Source organism: Chiloscyllium plagiosum, chromosome 32 (genome assembly GCF_004010195.1).
Source record: "Chiloscyllium plagiosum isolate BGI_BamShark_2017 chromosome 32, ASM401019v2, whole genome shotgun sequence".
Classification (NCBI taxonomy): Eukaryota; Metazoa; Chordata; class Chondrichthyes; order Orectolobiformes; family Hemiscylliidae; genus Chiloscyllium; species Chiloscyllium plagiosum.
In genome coordinates this window covers 4168413-4186793 of record NC_057741.1, presented here as the reverse complement: position 1 = coordinate 4186793, position 18381 = coordinate 4168413, and the positions used below count along the sequence as shown (strand labels likewise).

The window sequence follows — 18381 nt, the reverse complement described above, 5'->3', positions numbered from 1 at the left end:
AATTCCTAGCTATAATAATGGGTGGTACCTTACCATGAGTAGCAACCTGCATGCTTTTGATTTTAAATCCCATATTTACACATGGAGATGCCAAAGTCTCAGTTGGGCCAGACTGTGCTAAAGTTTCTACATCCCAAGGGGATGGTCTAATTGAAAGTCTTGGCCACTTGGGCAGTTATTTGGGCATACAGAGTCCAAATTCACAATAGTCTCACTAATTTTTCCATTTCTTCTTTAGGAAAGGGCTAAAATGCACGCTCAAACAGGTTCAACATGCAGCAATTCCTTGATGCAACATCTTGAACCCAATCATTATTTTTGTTATCCTGGTGATTACCTAAAATCAGTCTTCGATCAATTTAAACATGCAAATAAGGCTCTTTATTTTAGGACCATTCAACGAAATGCACCCAAAAAATATTATCCCAGTTCAACAGCAATTAACCACTGATCATTAATAAACAGAAGACAGCTGAAGTGGCAGAGAAAGGTTTTTGCTTCCCCTTCTGTGCCAAGTGGAGGGTGGAAGAGCAGAACTCCTCCTCCAAAGTTGATTAGCAAGTTTGAAAACAACCCATACTCAGCACTCCTGCATTACACTTCACCATGCATTGGAATTTATGATTCTCCTAGGAAACAGCAAGAACTCTCATTCTCCATTTCCATGCTTTCCACAGTACAATCTCCAGATTTCACTCAACTATTTACTGGTTCTTCGAAACTATATTTTTCTGACACTGCTTGGCTCCGGAGGAAATCAGAGGCCCAATGTCCATGTTGTCTCTCTCTCTCTAATTATCTACATTTTTTCACCCAGTGCTTTACCTTCTCCCAAAGCACCAGACCTGTCACCATCTCCCTTTCACTAACTCAAATTTTCTCAAACTTAAGTCACCTACGTGTTCCTTCCCCCTGTCCTCTTCACCACCAGGTTACTGCTAAGTGGGTTCTGGTTCTCTGTGGCTGCAGGAGGCAATCGCAAGAGAGTGAAGGTGAATCCTACAGTGGCCCAAAGTTTGAAAGCTGCTTTCCACAGTCTGGGAGTCACATGGCTCACTTTGGCATCACTAAAAGCAGAACACCATGGGCCATATTCCTTGATGGAGGAAAAGCATTTCCAATCTACACTACACAAGCAGAAATTTTATCATTGAGCTTGACTGGAGACACTCCTAAATGTAGCAACATATTTTGCCACTATAAAAATCGCCTCATAGTACCATCCTCATTACAGAGAAGAGATGACTAGTGAGGGTTTAAACAGAGGGTCACCACGCCTCAGAGAAGGGGAGAGGTTGAGAAAGAGAGTCCTTCATGGTAACCTCAGCTGATGTGGGAATTGAACCCACCACTGTTGCTGTCATCATCACTCTGCATCACATATCAGCCAGAACTAACTAACCAACTATAAAATAAACCCCAAAGATAACAGTATGACAAATACCATACTCTCCTCCCACTACCCAAATAAACACACAACGGAAAAATTCAGAAAAGGTATCTAATTACCATAAAAAGCAGACAACCACGTAACAAAGAATATTTCACTAGTGGCAGAAACAATAAATTAACTTGCAAACTATTGCATTTAAACAGATAAAACAAACCTATAAAAAGATTAAAAACACATTTTCCAATAAATGTAAGCACTCACCAACAAACAACCAAACAACATTAGAATTGTGCTCTGTAAGAAAACCTTCCAAATCAGTAAGGGATGGGACGATGCTTTCGTTTTCTCTTGAATGGTGATCCATTATAAATTAAACTAGAGCTGTAGGTGGGAAAAAAAGAATTAATGAAACAATTACATACCAGTTTTGTTGAGTTGAATTACATTAAGAAACCGTTCAAGAACTGAGCACCTGATTATTTTCTCATCTCATAAGTAAATTAAAGTGTTCATTTAAAAATACCTGCATACATCATTACAATGCAGAAATTCCTATTGTTTCAAATATTGCAGAGGAGTTAGCAGTCACTTTACTAAAGATTTAAATTATCAACTGGTCATTCCATATAATAAAACCAAATAATGACACTGATAATTATTCAGAACACTAGAAATACATGATATGGCTTTTCCCAAACTAATTCTGCATTGCTGCTCAATTAGGCTTAGTAGAGTAAATTCCAAAAGGAATGAAAGACGATAGCCCAAAGTGATGTAATCCCCACAGAGATCAACAACTTGAGATATTACAGGTGACCAATGCAGAAAATGGCATTGCAGGATTTCAAATGTTAACAGTTTTACAATAGCAAACTAACATCAACATGGACTAAACATTATTTAGAAGGCAACTAATATACTAAAGTACAAAAAGAATATTCCCAATGAATTCCCAACCAGAACTGAAAACTCTATGCTATGTTTAAAGATTACACTGTCCTCACAGAATAAATGCACACTTGGTGTTTGAAGTCCCAAGATCCTCCCAGTTGTAACAAGGTCTCTTTACTTTGCCCCACCAAGGGGAATCTTCCAGTGTCCTTTTAAACAGAGCGCACTTCACCCAATCTACTGTGTCGACTCAAATATACTTCCTCTGACAATGCATCGGTCTTTATTAGAACTCTACAACCTTCATTTCAGCAAAACAATCCTCACCTGCATTCTAGTGGCTAAACAAGAATAGTTCTTTCCTCCCTGCCTGGCATAGCAGAACTGTTTGAGAGTCTTCTTTCCCAAATCTCTCTGACAGAATCTAAGAATTTGGACACAGCAAAGCCAACTGTCTCCTTTGTGTCCAGGTATTAACATTTGGACCTTACTTGAAGTTTGAGTTTATACTTCAATACAAGCAGGTCATAAGACCACAGATATAGGAGCAGAATTAGGTCAATCAGCCCTTTGAATCTGCTCCCTATTCACCTTGTCTATACCCCTCAGTTAGGTCTCCTCCACTGTAAAGAAAAAAAAATCAAGCCTACCTAGTCTTTCATTATAGGTCAATTTCTCCATTCCAGCTAACAGCCTGGTGGGCCTCCTCTGTAACGCTCCCAGAGCTACCGCATCCTTCCCATAGTGAGATGACCAGAACTGCACACATTACTACAATTGTGGTCTGACCAACACTCTGTACAGCTCCAACATTACCTCCTTGCTCTTATACACTATGCCCCAACTGATATGCCTTAACTATCCTATTCACGTGTTCTGCCAACTTCAGGGATCGGTGAATAATTACTCTCAGATCCCTCTGATCCTCTAACCTACCCAGTATGCTGCCATTCCTTTTATACTCCTTCATCTTGTTTCTGTTTCCAAAGCACATCACTTTGCACTTAGAGTTAAATACCATCTGCCTAATTGATTAAACCATCTGCATCTTCCTGTATCTTAGAACAATCTTAGTCACTATTAACCACTCCACCAATCTATGTGTTGTCTGCAAATTTGCTTAACATGCCCCCCACATTTTTATCTATATCATTTATGTAACAATGCATAAGGGTTCCAGTACTGATCCTCATGGTACACCACTGGACACCAACCTCCATCAACTCAAACAGCCTTCTACCCTTTTTGTGTCCTATCACTAAGCCAATTTCTGGCATTTCATTGCAGTTTAACTTTCTCAAATGGTACCTTGTCAAAAACTTTGCTAAACTTCATATAAACTGGACTTCCTCATCCACATACTTCATCACATATTCAAAGAATTCTAACAGAATTGTTAGGCATGACCTTTTTCTGACAAAGCTTAAAAATGTGTTGCTGGAAAAGCGCAGCAGGTCAGGCAGCATCCAAGGAGAAGGAGAATCGACGTTTCGGGCATAAGCCTTTTTCTGATAAAGCCATGTTGACTATCCCTAATTAACCCATGCTTTTTCAAGTATTATCCAAGTGGTATTATGCTCCTTCAGAATTTTCTCCAATACTTTCCCTACCACTGACATGAGACTCACTGGTCTAATTTCCTGGCTTAATTTTACCACTCTTCTTAAAAGTGGAACCACATTTGCTGTCCTCCAGTCCTTTGGCACTTCCCCTGCGGCCACAGAGAAATTAAAAATTTGTGTCAGAGATCCTGCAATTTCCTGCCTCAGCTCCCACAGCATCCTGGGATAGAATTCATCTGGGCCAAGGTGCCCAGTACGCCTCTATTTCCTATGTCAAACTGCAGCAATAAAGAGCCAATTACAAGGTTTTCTTGAGTGAAGAAGATATTAATTGTATTACCTGCTAACCCCGAGAAAATCAACAAACACACAACCTCATTTATATAGCCTGGAGGTAATCCCATACATTCAGGTACAAAATTAAAAAGGGATCATATCCAGCAAAAAAAAAGGAAATGCAATTTCAAGTCCAAAAGCTGTCCTTCAGGTGCAAAGTTTTAACCTGAGACTACACCTCCTGTCTTGGATCATCAACATCATTGGTTACTTCAGTTATCTTTTATGTTGTGGATGTTCTGTTTTTTTTGTCACTGGGCATTTCTTTCTTCAAGAGGCAGAAAGAGCAAAAACTCCAGCTGGTTCTAGCTCTGCTGTCAAAATCCATCTTGGCTTCTATCATAAGCAGCTGCTTGTGTATTTGTGTTGTCAGAATGGTCTCCTTGCTTCATAATTGCAAGGGATCTTTTCATTCCCAACATTTGAGCATTCTCAAAAGGTGTGAACAAAAATACATGATGAAGGCCTTTTTGTGCCTAAGTTCGGGACAGGGCGGGAGAGTTTTCTGGCTGCTTTCACTGCTAATGGATCAACTTCACTTTGATTTGCTGCCGCCTAATCCAAGTTGAAACTTGGTCACTTATGGACAAGTGATGCTATCAGTCATTTAAAGTCAGTATTTTTGGTTCCTTTTTTAAAACCATTTCAGTCCATGAAAGTACCAGGTGCTAAATCAGATAATGTTTTTTTAGAAAATCAACAGACCATATTTTATAACACAATAGAACATACAAAAGCCTCAACATTAGAGAATGACAGACTTCAACAGCACAAGTTATATGGTTAACCAGCACTGCAGAAATTTTTAAACACAGAAGATTTCCCAGTAAAAATAAACTTCTACAGGTCTCAGGTTTTTTTTTCCCCCCTCTAACTGCCCAGGTTCTAACACTGCTTCCCTTCAACAATCTGAGCAGAGGAGTTAACAGTGAGTATTTGTAGTCTAAATGTTCCCTGTACTTCCAACACTTTAAAATGTGGTTTGTATAAAAATAGTATTTATTATGTCTCAAGTTGAGTCAATACTGACAAACACCAGCCCTTAACTTTTCTTACACACTTCGGTGGGTGGTGAAAGGCAGATATTAATGATTGCATGATATAAGTGCTGAGAATGATTAAGAGGCACATGAGCATGCAGTTGAGTAGAAAGGAATTCAATTCACCTACTGAGAAGTATATACCTGAAAGATTTAATTTGCAAATCTGCTTTGTTCACTGTAATGTCAGAGGCTAAATTTAGAAGCGTGTAAATTGGCTCTCACCCATCTTTTTCTGTTTCCAATATTATTCATAATATACTGCAGGATTCAATGCTTGAATTTGGCATGACTAATCCTAACTTCACTAATGATGCAGCAGATATTTTCATTATTAGATTTATAATTATAATTGACTTTTGATGGTAAAACTTAACAGCAAGTACTTTTACATTTCGATGTGTACTTTGTTTGACCACACACATACATCAGAAGCAGATTATTATTAAAAGGAAATCTACTGTTAGAATACTTCTCCAACAATTAGAACCAACTAAATAACAAAAGCGTTGAAGTTCTTAATTTTCTGGGTGCTGTATTGTTAAAAAGTGCATTGCATAATTGTTCTAAGCCAGGAACAGCTTTAAAATAAGTACATAGAAATTGTTACAGTCAAAAAGTATAAAAGAGTGAATGCTGTGTATCTGAAATTAAAACAAAATGCTGGAAAATCCCATCAAGTTTGATAACATCTCTGGAGACACAAAAATGAACAGTTTGGGTGGATGTCCTATCATCATAACCTTTTTTTTTAAGTAATATGGCAAAATAACAATTATATCACACAGGATGCCAGTACAACTAAAAACAACAAGAAAGGTTCAGTCCTTGTTACTAAGAGGTATAAGAGAATGTCATCAACAGGATTGCTGGGAAAACTAATGCTGTTGAGCACCAACATATCCTCTAATATCTTTTCAGAGTGCTTAGCTAATTCAGTTAAGTATGCAGGCCTTTCTTTTTTTGGCAGGAATGGTAACTTAAAAGGGGCCAATTAAAACTACACAAGAATTTTCAGGTTACATCACAACCTCACAACTTAGAGGGAACACAGCCTTAGCACTGGATTTTGTAGAATGCATCAACAGAAGGTAAAACAGAAAATCATTACATTTAAATCTCCATTTATCACTGAACCATAATATTGTTTCATTTTTAACTTAACTTCAGATATTTAGTTAGACTGGTGTTCACATTTAGCATTGAGAGCTCAGTGTTAATGTTGTTTCATGCAGGTCTGAAACCCCAATCAGAAGTAGGTTCTCTCACTTCCTAAACCACCCACTTGCTGTCAGCCCTCTCAGAGATGTGGCCTCATCTATTCCTAACCCAGCCTCTCGCTGGCAAATCTCTGGCTTCCACTTTACTTTGCTCCCTTCTATCAATCTTTAGTCTTACCAAACCTATTCCCAAACACACATACTTGCTAATTCAATCTCCTGAAACCTCATTATGAGCAAGGGTGTGAGAGACTAGCACAGACGTACAAGAGGACGCAGCTCAGTTGGAGTCAGGAAGCAGGAAGTTTGATGAGCATAATGATGGGTAAGAGGTTGAATCAGCAGCACAAAGAGGCCATAAGTTAGATGACAGTAAGAGGATGATTTAGGGATTGGGAGAAGTGGCAAATTGAAGGGTAGACAGCAAAAAGGTGGGTTAGGAGCAGAAGAGACTGCAAACCAAAAGAGGGGAAAGAGGAAAGGATCTACAGTAACCATGAGTGCCACAGGAGGTGTGGCAAGTGAGGGACTCGGGAATCGGGATCAGTAGCGACTGGGAGGCTAACAGAAAGCTACTACACTGTACTACTTTCATATTCTTAAAAATGCTAATTTAGAAAGTTATATCATTTACTAATATGTTTAGCAAAGTATTTCAATTTAGAGTATGATGTTTTCATGTTTATTTATTTCTGAAGCATAAAGTCCTCCAGAACCTAATAACAGCTTTTACATTGATTTTAATGGGAAACATTTTTGTTCTACTTAAAACAATTTCATTTAAAATTGCAGGATACCAACTTGTGGATCGTTTCAGAGAACATCTCTGGGACACCTGCACCAACTAACCCCACTGCCCCGTGCGAAACACTTCAACTCCCCCTCCCACTCCGCTAAGGATATGTATGTCTTGGGCCTCCTCCATCGCCAAACCCTTACCACCTGACGCCTGGAGGAAGAATGCTTCATATTCCGCCTTGGGACCCTGTAACCACATGGGGTAAATGTGGATTTCACCAGTTTCCTCGTATCCCCTCCCCCCACATTATCCCAGTCCCAAGCCTCCAACTCAGCACCGCCCTCTTGACCTATCCATCACCTTTCCCATCTATCTGCTCCACGCTCCTCTCCGACCTATCACCTTCTCCCCCCACCTTCATCTACCTATTGCATCCTCAGATGCTGTCTGACCTGCCACGCTTTTCCAGCACTACACTCCCGACTAAAGATATTGAAAGTCAAGATGGATTCTGCAATAGTAAAAAAAGCTTCATGTTTCTTTCAATGACAGAGTAGTCAATAAGCAGATGACACAAATTTAAAATAACCATCTAACAGAACCAGCGATTAGATTAGAGACTTTCTAAAATGCAGCAGGCATTCAGTCCTAAAGAAGGACTCAAGATATATTGACTCTTTTCTCTCCACAGAAGCTGCTACACTTGCTGAATTTCTCCAGCAATTTCTCTTTTTACTTCCTGAGAGAGTGATGGTACAGATGAAAATATTATTTTTTTCAAAAGCTCTTCTTCAGATAGCAGAGTACAATACTACAGCTATATCACAGAGTTGTATATTAGCACAGAGGTTACACAGGGGAGCAGCATAGCCAGGGAAGAACGTGGCAATAAGGATGACAAGGATAAAATTGATGTATTATTCAAACAGGAGTAAATGTAGGCTGGGGGAAATGGATGATGAACAACATACAGGGCATCCCATCAAATTCCTACCTCAGACACTATAGTAATTTATCAGCAGGTTCTTTTCAGCCATGTTTATTGACTCCCTGTGAGCAAAAGACTTACTATTCATTGCTGTATGTAAAAGGAAGGTTGCCTCTAGATATTTTGAGCAACCAAAAGTAAAGACAAAAATAAAACATGCTTCATTTCATCTTAGTAGCGAGAAATGGCTTCTCAGCTTTGAAATTAGAATTCTCATAAGGCACTTGTGGATCAACACAAGGAACTCAAGATAGAGAAAACACTGTACAAAGAATACTTCCAGCTATGCCAGTGTTGTATACCAAGACCCTGCAGGCTCATGGGTGAAAGGTAAGGTTTGGTCATAAGTTAGGGAATACACTTTTTGAAAATCAACAGTTAAAACAAACGAGCATAGTTTAACATAAGGACATTTAAAGTACAGCGCAATACAAATACAGAAGCTGGAATACAAAAACTGGAAAAAAACAAAATGAAAAGAAATGAAATTGCCCCTCTGAACCTACCCTGTGACTCCCCTCTGCCTTCAACAGCTGTTTCAAACTAAGAATTTGGAAGAGATCATTCACAAACTGGCTTGCTTGCTGCGTACGCTAAGGAAACCAGGGGAAGAAAGAAAATAGCTGGAAAAGGGAAAGTCTTCAGTTTTTGTAATTAACAACAGAATTAAAAGTTCAATATCTATTGTAATATGAGTAAAGCTTTGTTCACAAAAAGTAACACATTCAAAATAACAGATGGTTTGCATCAATTAGGAAAGCTAATGTAACATAAAAGATTGTGCAGTAGCGCGCAGAAAAGGCCAATTCACCATTCAAATTTCAGTTATTTATACTTTTAAAATCATTTTGAATATTGCTAAAAATACTCTTATGGAACTAGATAATCTGAAATACACACCTACATTGCAGTTACATTTTATTGGCTTTCCACACCGCTGCCAACAGAATTTTAAAAATCATTCTCTGGTACCAAAATATATTAAAAATATGCTGCCCTCAAACTCAACCTGAAAATAAACATGATAAAACATTTAATGTGTCCATTCCATCCTCTGAATGTTTGAAAACAAATGCTGGAAATCCTCCATCATATCAAAGATTGCTCCAATATATGCAAACAGGAGGTTTTAACTCAAAACAAACATTGAACTCCAAAACATTAACAGGTATACAAAAACAAAATATAAAAGCATGAATGTGAAGTGTAGATAGAGTCATAGAGATGTACAGAACAGAAACAGACCTTTCGGTCCAACTCGTCCATGCCGACCAGATATCCCAACCCAATCTAGTCCCACCTGCCAGCACCCGGCCCATATCCCTCCAAACCCTTCCTATTCATTTACCCATTCAGATGCTTTTTAAATGTTGTAAATCTACTCGCCTCCACCACTTTCGCTGGCAGTTCATTCCATACACATCACCCTCTGCATGAAAAAGTTGCCCCTTAGGTCTCTTTTATATCTTTCCCCTTTCACCCTAAACCTATGCCCTCTAGTTCTGGACTCCCCAACCCCAGGGAAAAGACCTTGTCTATTTATCCAATCCATGCCCCTCATGATTTTATAAACTTCTGTAAGTTCACCCCTCAGCCTCCAACACTCCAGGGAAAACAGCCCTAACCTATTCAGCCTCTCCCTATAGCTCAAATCCTCCAACCCTGGCAACATCCATGTAAATCATTTCTGAACCCTTTCAAGTTTCACAACATTCTTCCAAAGGAGACCAGAATTGCACGCAATATTCCAAAGGTGGCCAAACCAATCTCCTGTACAGCCGCAACATGGCCTCCCAACTCCTGTGTTCAATACTCTGGCCAATAAAAGAAAGCAATATAAATTGGGAATTGTCAGTATTCAGAAGGACTTGGCTGCCCCTGAACATTAAGGTCAGAAAGCTAGCATGCATGCATTTAAGAATTTAATACAAAGGGATTTGCAAATACAATAATAAAAGTCTTATTATAATTGTATAATGTCATGGAGACAACAGATTTAATATATTTTGAGGACGTCATCTTGAAATTCATATTGTGGATACTTTGCTCGAGTTTTCGAAAAGGTCAATGAAAGAACACAAACTAATTTTAACAAACCATTTTTTGGTAGACTTAAGTCTTGTGATAACAGCTTGCTTACCGGAAACATCCTGCCAGATTAGAGTTTCTACTTTAGATGTCGTTTGGAGGAGTTGGGGAGAGGTCTGCTGAAAAAAGGTTCCCAATTCAGCTTTCCTTTTTCTGGAAAAAGAAACCTTTTTGTGGATCCAGTGTGGTGACTGTAGCTCTAATCAAACTGCTTTTGCAGGAGAATCCTCCAGAAGGGTTTGCTGATATTTCTCAAACAGCAGCACTTGCAAAGTCCCCAAAGCCACTATATCTTCATGTTAGCATTTTTTGATAAAATCTGTACATACCTTCATGTACCAGAATGTCCACCTGACTACCATCTGGACACCTCAAACCTTATCTTTTTACCTTCACATCCAAAGTGTTGTTTAAAATGAATCTTTGCAAATATAATTTTTTTTTTGCTTTTGCATATACTTTGGGCCACGGAAGATTAAACAGTTATATATCACATTACAGTGTGTTAACCATAGAGTTTTATTATTTTAAGTCTAATGTAGACAAGGCATACAATTGGTAATAACAGGAATTGGGTAAAACAACTAAATTTACATCAACACCCATGGTGTAGTGTCAGTAGAGAAAGCCTCCCAGCCTCAAGCATCTGAAATACATTGTAATGTTTCCTTAAAAGGGAAGGAAAAGCCTAACCTGTTCCTATTTAAGTTTTCAAAATGTTATGTCAACAGTAAATCATACGATCACACAACAATAATACCTAAATTAAGAATTCCCAAAGTGATTCAGCAATGTTTGCAAAAGAATGCACTGTATTTCAAAAGCAGAAGTACTAGGTGGCACCAGAAAGAAAACTGCAAGGGAATAAAGAGTTCAAGGAAGGAGCTGTGATCAGCACAATATAAAAAAGTTGGGTGGGAGAATGAGATTTAATGCACTGTTAAATAGATGTACACGAACAGAGGAACCTGGGACTTATGGGCAAAGTTCTCTGAAGGTAGTATGATATAATAATAATAGTTAATAAATAATCAAGAACTGAAATGGTTTTATCCATCCATTCATGGGACATGGGGGTCACTGACTTGGTCAGCATTTATTCCCATTCCCAATGTCATGGAGAAGGTGGTGATGAGCTGCCACATTTAACCACTGCAATCCATTTGGCTTAGATACACCAACAATGTGACTATGGAGGGGGTTCCAGGATTTTGATCCAGCAACACTGAGGTAACAGCCATACATTTGCAAATCAGGATCATTGTTGGTTTTGAGGGGAACGTACAAGTCGACGTGTTCCCATGCATTTGCTACCCTTTTATGCGATAGGCATAGTGAGATTGCAAAATGGTATCTAAGCAGTGCTGGTGACTTGTTGCAGTGCATTTTGTAAATGATACGCATCACTGCTACTGTACATCCATGGTGGATGGAGTGAATGTTAAAGGTAGGGTGTAACAACATGCAGCAAGATGGCAGCAAAGTAACACGCTCCTGCCGGAGCTCCTCTGCTCCACCTGTTCTCTTTTTTCTCTCCCCTTAACCTGGAGCAGCAGCAGAGAGACCCAGGTCAGTGCATGGGGGAGCAGCTCCAGATCAGCATGCGGGAGGCGCGAAAATTACCTTGCAGCAGCTGAGTGCCAGTACAGAGCAGACTGGAGCTCCGAATGGAGCAGGGATAGCTGTTGAACTGGGGTCAGATGTAGGCAGTCAGACCATGTGCTGAGGCTCTGAGCTGAGCTGCTACAATGTAATGTTTATTGGAAACTTGTTTACCTGATTGTAATGTCAGTCCTCTAATGATGCCTTCTTTCTAACTTATTTTTTAAACTCTGTAAAGTAATGCAACTACTTTTTATTTCTCTTTAGTATCCACGTTTTGTACCTTGGTACTCATACCTAAGACGGTGCCATTAGAGTTAGACATTGTAAAAGCTTTTCATTATACTTTTAAATGAAGCAGATGTGACACTACAGGATATTTTATTCTATTCAAACAAGATGTTGGCTTGTTCTATATTGTGAAGCCTCTTGATATTATTGAAACTGCACCATCCAAGCAGTAATGCAACAAAATTCCAATCTTTGACCTGACCACAAGATCACAGTATTTTTACGGTTGGCCCAGTTCAGTTTCTGGTCAACTGTAATCCTCTGGAGGGATTCGACCAAAGCAATGCCATTGAATATCAGTTGTATTCTCTCTTGCTGGAGACAACTATTGCCTAACAATTGTATAACACAAATGTAATATACCACTCAACAGCCCAAAGCGGACAGTTCTCCAGGTCTAGCAGCATTTGGACATGGACAGTTTCAGTACCTGAGGAGTCATGAATGGTACTGAACATTACTGAATGCACAATAAACCTTCCTATCGCACACCTGAATGGAGGGGCGGTCATTGATGAAGCTGAAGATGGTTGGGCCTAGAACACTATTCTGAGGAACTCGCATAGTTATGTCATGTGGCTGGGATGAACTCCAATAACCAAAACTATCTTCCTTTATTCTAGGTATGTCTCAAACTAATGACCAGCTTTCTCCCTATTCCCATCAACTCTTGTTTTGCTCGGGTATCTTGATGGTCAATTAGAATAACTTGGTCAAGTATGGAACTAGCGCAGCTACACTCACCTCACTTTTGGAGTTCAGCTCTTTTGCCCAGATTTAAACTAAGGCTGTAAATCAAGTCAGGAGCAAGTTAGTTCTGGGTACCCAAATGTGAAAACAAAAAAGTTGTGTTGAATCTTTATAAAGTTCTGGTTAGGTCACAACTAGAATTCTGCATCCAGTTCTTGTCACCAAACTTTAGGAAGAACATGAGAATCCTTGAAAGGGTACACATGAGTTGACCAGATGATTACAGGCGTGCGGGATTTAAGCAAGTTTTGAGAAGATTTGTAGCTCAGGTTGCAGTTCTGGATGCAAGTTTGCTTGCTGAGCTGGAAGATTTGTTTTCAGAAATTTCATCACCATAGTAGGTAACCACTCTGAGAAAAAGAACAGGAAATGACATCACCCCAGGTTATCACATCATCAACCCAAGGAAACCTAAATATAAATAAAAAGAAGGCCATACCACTAGTGCTTCACTGGAGGTTCACTGATGATGTTATCTAGTATGGTGATGAAACATCTGAAAACAAACCTTCCAGCTCAGCGAGCAAACTTACATCCATGAGGGATTTTATTTACAAGGTTAGGGTGGGAGATGCTGGATCGTTCTCCTTTGAGTTTGGGTGATTATATCAAGATTATGATAGGTTGAAACAAGATAGAAGAAAACCTTTTTTTAAAATTAGCCAATGGCAAAAGGGCTAAAGACAGAGATTTTTAGACTAGTCAAGAGATGCAAGGTGATAAAAGGAATAATATTTTGAAGCACCAAATTGTAATGACCTTGAATTCACTGTCAGAGGACCATGGAAGCAAAGATGAACAATTATATTGAAAAGAAATTGGATGGGCACTAAAAGAAAATGAGTTTCCAAGGTCACAGGGATAGAACAGATAAGTGATACAAATGGAATTGCTCTATAGGGAACTGGAATGAGCTCAATAGGCGAAATAGCATTTTCTGTGCCATAATTTCTCAATGTTTATAAAACAAACAAGAAGAAAAAATCACATTGTAGAAGAAAATACGAAAATGAGACAGCATGGTGGCACAGTGGTTAGGACTGCTGCCTCACAGCACCAGGGACCCCCAGGTTCAATTTCAACCTTGGGCAACTGCTGGTGTGGGGTTTGCACATTCTGTATGGGTTTCCACTGGTTGCTCTGGTTTCCTACCACAGTCCAAAAATGTGCAGGTTAGGTGGATTGGCCATGCTACATTGTCTGGAGTGTCCAGGAATGGGCAGGTTAGGTGGATTAGCCATGGGAAATGGCCTGCTTTTACACTGTATGGATTCTATGATTTCATAAGAGGTTTGTTAGATGCTTTGGTAATTTGTCAATTTTATTGCTACTGTGCTTCCATGGAAAATTGGCTGCAGATGGTTTTCCAGCGCAAGCAACTTGAGGATGGTACCACTTTCTACAAAGCTCTTGCAGAAAATAACACTCCACAGTTATAGCAGCTATTATGGCATTGCTTTATGGTTGATTTAATATTTGGTTAGATTTGTTCACAAAGCATTCTCACAGCGAATGTTAACTGGACTGTTCATTTCAATTTTACATCTCACTGCCCACGTCATATTAATTTAAACTAAAAATGTGACAATGCTTTCAGGTAAAATGTTTATTTAAACAAGAATGTTTAAATACTTTATACGGCGAACACTTGGGGTTCTACGCACCGATCGCAGCCTTGGGCAGTCCAGAGAATCTTGCTATAGGTCTAGTCGGGCCTCAATGTTGGGTATCCACAAGGTTGGGTCGGGCATTGAGTCCACATTGGGTCCACTCTTACTGCGTAGGGCTACCAATCGACATTTGGGTCGGCCTTCGAGAAACAAACAAGCGGCTGGTTACTTAGTTGTCATGATCACAGTTCCAGCATCTGCAGTCAAAGTCTTTTGGTTCGCGCAGTCGGGTGCTCCAGGAAATCCTGGTCTTCGTCGGGTCAGATCCAGTCAGTTGTTTCCGGAGGTCAAGAGATCACCAGACCTGCAAGTAGATTTAAATTGCTGCTTCACCTGGAAGGTGTATTTTGGCCTTGGATAATGAGGAGGGAGAAGGTAAATAGGCAGATGTTACACTTTCTGTGATTGTATGGGAAGGTGTGGTTGAGGTATGGGGAGGTGCTGGAAGTGAACCAGAGTATTCAGGAAGAACAGTCCCTGTGGAAGGATAACATTCTCATTCAAATACTGAAAGGCTCTTTACAATTTGCATATCAATATGTCAAAACAGCTTTGCATTCTGAAAACAACTACCTTCAAGACCAAGGGGAGTGTAAATAGCAAATGTCACAAAAGTCAAGATTTTTTTTGTCAAAAGTAATGGCAGAGCAACACAACAGGAACTTATTTTTATATAGCATTTTTATAAAGCATTATAAAATACCAAGACATTTCTCAGGAATGTTAGCAAACAAAATTTGAAACAAATTATTTATGGAGATATTAAAACAAATAACCAAAGATATCATCAGGACAATACTTTTCAAGGGAAATAATAAAAGAGAAAAGAGAAAGAAATAAAGAGGGAATTCCAAATTTGAGTCTCGACAGCTGAAGGCACTATTCTTGATGGCAGAAAGACTAAAATAAGGTAACCTCATTCTCACCAATCTAGATATTGCATCTGCTGTAACAGTATTGGCAAGAGTTACAACTATATCCTAATGAATATCAAGTACTGTTTCCACAGAAAGGACAACCTCAAGCAAGCGGTGATAAGACTTGGAACAGATCCAGCAAGCCAAATCTGCATTTGAGGTGCTGTGAGCCATCACAGCAACAGAATTGTACAACTATCATCTGCAACCTCATGACACAACACTTCCCTTACTTTATCATTGCCATCAAACCAGAGGACCAAGCTAATGAAGAATATGGGTAGGCATCGTAGGTCCAGAACCAGTCATATATAGAAATGAGGTACCAAACTGGTCAAGTTACAATGCAATGCCGTGATCAAAAGCAGAAACCGTAAATGACAGAAAAACTAAGCTTGACAAATCTACTGAATCAGATCAAAACCCTGAAATCCTGCCACATTCAGTTGTGAATACTGGTGGACAAACAAAGTAACTGGAGAAGGTAGGTCCAAAAATACCTTCATCCACAAATGAAGTTTGCAGCACATCTGTGTAAAAGACAAGGCTGAATCATTTGAAAACTCATCTGCCAAGAGGTTGAGTGTGTAATCCATCTTGGCCTCTTCCTGACATTCCCAGCATCAGATTCCAAATCTTTAAACAATAAATTCACTCCATGCAATATGAAGAAATATAGATGCATACCAAGTGGAGGACACAATATTGCAATGGCAATGGGACCCAACAACATTGCAATTAGAGCACAGAAGAGTTGTGCTCCAGAATAAGATGTGCATATATTCAAGCCGGTCCATCACCAGCTACTGCACAATGTGGCAATTGCCTAGCTACATCAAGACAAATCAATTCTGACCAATTACAACCCATTGTCTCATCAGCAAAAGACTCTAACAGCACTATGAATGTACCTACAGGATACATACTGCAACAGGGGAAGAAGGTAGCTCATCATCTTTGTATAAAGGAGGTTAGTATCTGAAAAGTTAACTGGCACCACGAGTTAGGGTCTGCCCATCAGGTTATAAAATGACACTTCTTGAGAGGAGCTAACCAATTGTTTCTAAATTGTGTACTAGAATATTTCTTTTGAACAGTGGTTAGTGTCCTCACCTGTCATGCAGGAGACCCAGATTCAATTCTCGAGTAGGGGGTTTACAACTTTCATCACCGCCACGGCCTGGGCTCAATCCCCAGTCAGAGAATAGGAGTTCTGCTTTGTTCATTAATCATGGTGTCATGCGTTTCTGATCGATCAGTGGTTAGCACTGCTGCCTCACAGCACCAGGGACCTGGGTTTGATTCTAGCTTCAGGCTGTGGAGTTTGCATGGGTTTCCTCTAATTTCCTCCCACAGTCCAAAGATGTGCAGGTTAAGTGGATTGGCCATACTAGGTTGCCTATAGTGTTCAGTGATGTGTAGGTTATGTGCATTAATCAGGGATAAATGTAGAGTAATAGGATCGGGGAATGGGTCTGGGTGGGTTACTGAGTGTCGGTACGGACTTGTTGGGCCAAATGGCCTGTTTCCATACTGTAGGATTCTATGATTCTATAATATTTCAGTTTCTGTAGTGTGCAAGTATATCTTAAGGAAATGTTTACCAAAGTATAGTCGTACAAGGAAAAACGGAAATTGCTGGAGAAACACAGCAAGTTTGGCAGCACCCGCAGAGAGTAAACAGAGTTAATGTTGAGCTCAATGATCCTTCTTTAGACCTATCTGATTACAATACTCCTGACTTATGCTTTGTGGACAGGTATTGTAGAGAAAGGTGGGTGAGTTACTTCAAACAGAATTTCCAACCTCTGATCTGCTCGTGACCACAGTATTCCTACGGCTGTTGCAATTCAAATCTGGTTAATGGTAACCCTCAGGATGCTGACAGTGGAAAATTCAGTTATGGCAATGCTATTGAATGTCAAGGAGCAATGGTGGCTTTGCCAGGCATTTCTGTTACTTCATACTTATGGCACTACTTTGAGATATTTCAACAATGATGTCCTAGGGGTGGTGTACTGATCTCCAACATGCACAACCACAACACTTTCCTTTGTGTAAGGAAAGATTCCAACAGTGGAGAGGTTTGCCCTGATTGTTATTGACTCCAGTTTTGCCAGATCTCGTAGATTCTATACTTGATTTAATGTTGCCTCAGTGTCAACAGCAATCACTCAACTCATTATGGAGTTCAGCTCTTTTGTCCAGATTGAAACTACGGTTGTAATGAGGTCAGGAACCACATGGCTGTGGTGGAACACAAACAGAGTGTCAGAACACAGGTTAACCTTTTGCACATGCTGCCTGACAGCACTGTCAATAACTTCTTCCACCATTTTGATGACAATAAGGGGCGTGCTGCCACACCAACACTCCGTCCACCCCTTTCTACGACCACCTTTTGCTCCAAGTGTTGCAGAGTCCACAGAAATTGCATCAGACTGTTCAGCCACCTATGGACTCACCTTGAGAATGGAAGAGAATCCTGCGAGGGACCGTCAATGATGATCAGGCTGGGTGAATCGAATTGGCTAAATACTGGTACCTGTAATGCTGAAAACCTCAGGGGAAGGTAGATATGGTCATTCACTCGGCTCTTCTGGCTGAAGATGGATGCAAGTGCTTCAACCTTGTCTTTTGCACTGATATGTTGGGCTCCCCCATCATTGAGGATAAGGAAATTTCAGGAGCATACTCCAGCTGTTAGTTGTTTAATTGTGCACCACTATCCTTACCGGATGTGGCAGGACTGCAAAACTTAGATCCAATTCATTGGTTATGGAATGGCTTTAGCCCTCTCTACTGCATGCTGCTTCTACTTTTTACATACAAGTCATCCCATGTCATAGGCTCACCGTGTTAACATCTTTTTAAGTATGTTTGGTGCTGCTCTT

At 39.8% G+C, this 18381-nt stretch overlaps 1 protein-coding gene across 11 annotated transcripts in view; it reads right to left on the bottom strand.

Moving 5' to 3' along the window:
* The window catches only part of kiaa1109 (KIAA1109 ortholog), a 420067-nt gene that overhangs the window by 385481 nt on the left and 16205 nt on the right, over nt 1-18381 (bottom strand). For 10 of the 11 annotated variants that reach the window (XM_043674034.1, XM_043674040.1, XM_043674039.1 and 7 more), the window contains 2 exons: nt 14565-14710; nt 1655-1774 (listed from right to left, as the gene is read on the bottom strand). In XM_043674034.1, coding sequence (XP_043529969.1) covers nt 1655-1757 — 103 coding nt within the window. In that variant the 5' untranslated portion in view covers nt 1758-1774; nt 14565-14710. The remainder of the gene's footprint in view (nt 1-1654; nt 1775-14564; nt 14711-18381) is intronic. The other variant, XM_043674036.1, reaches the window with a different exon arrangement.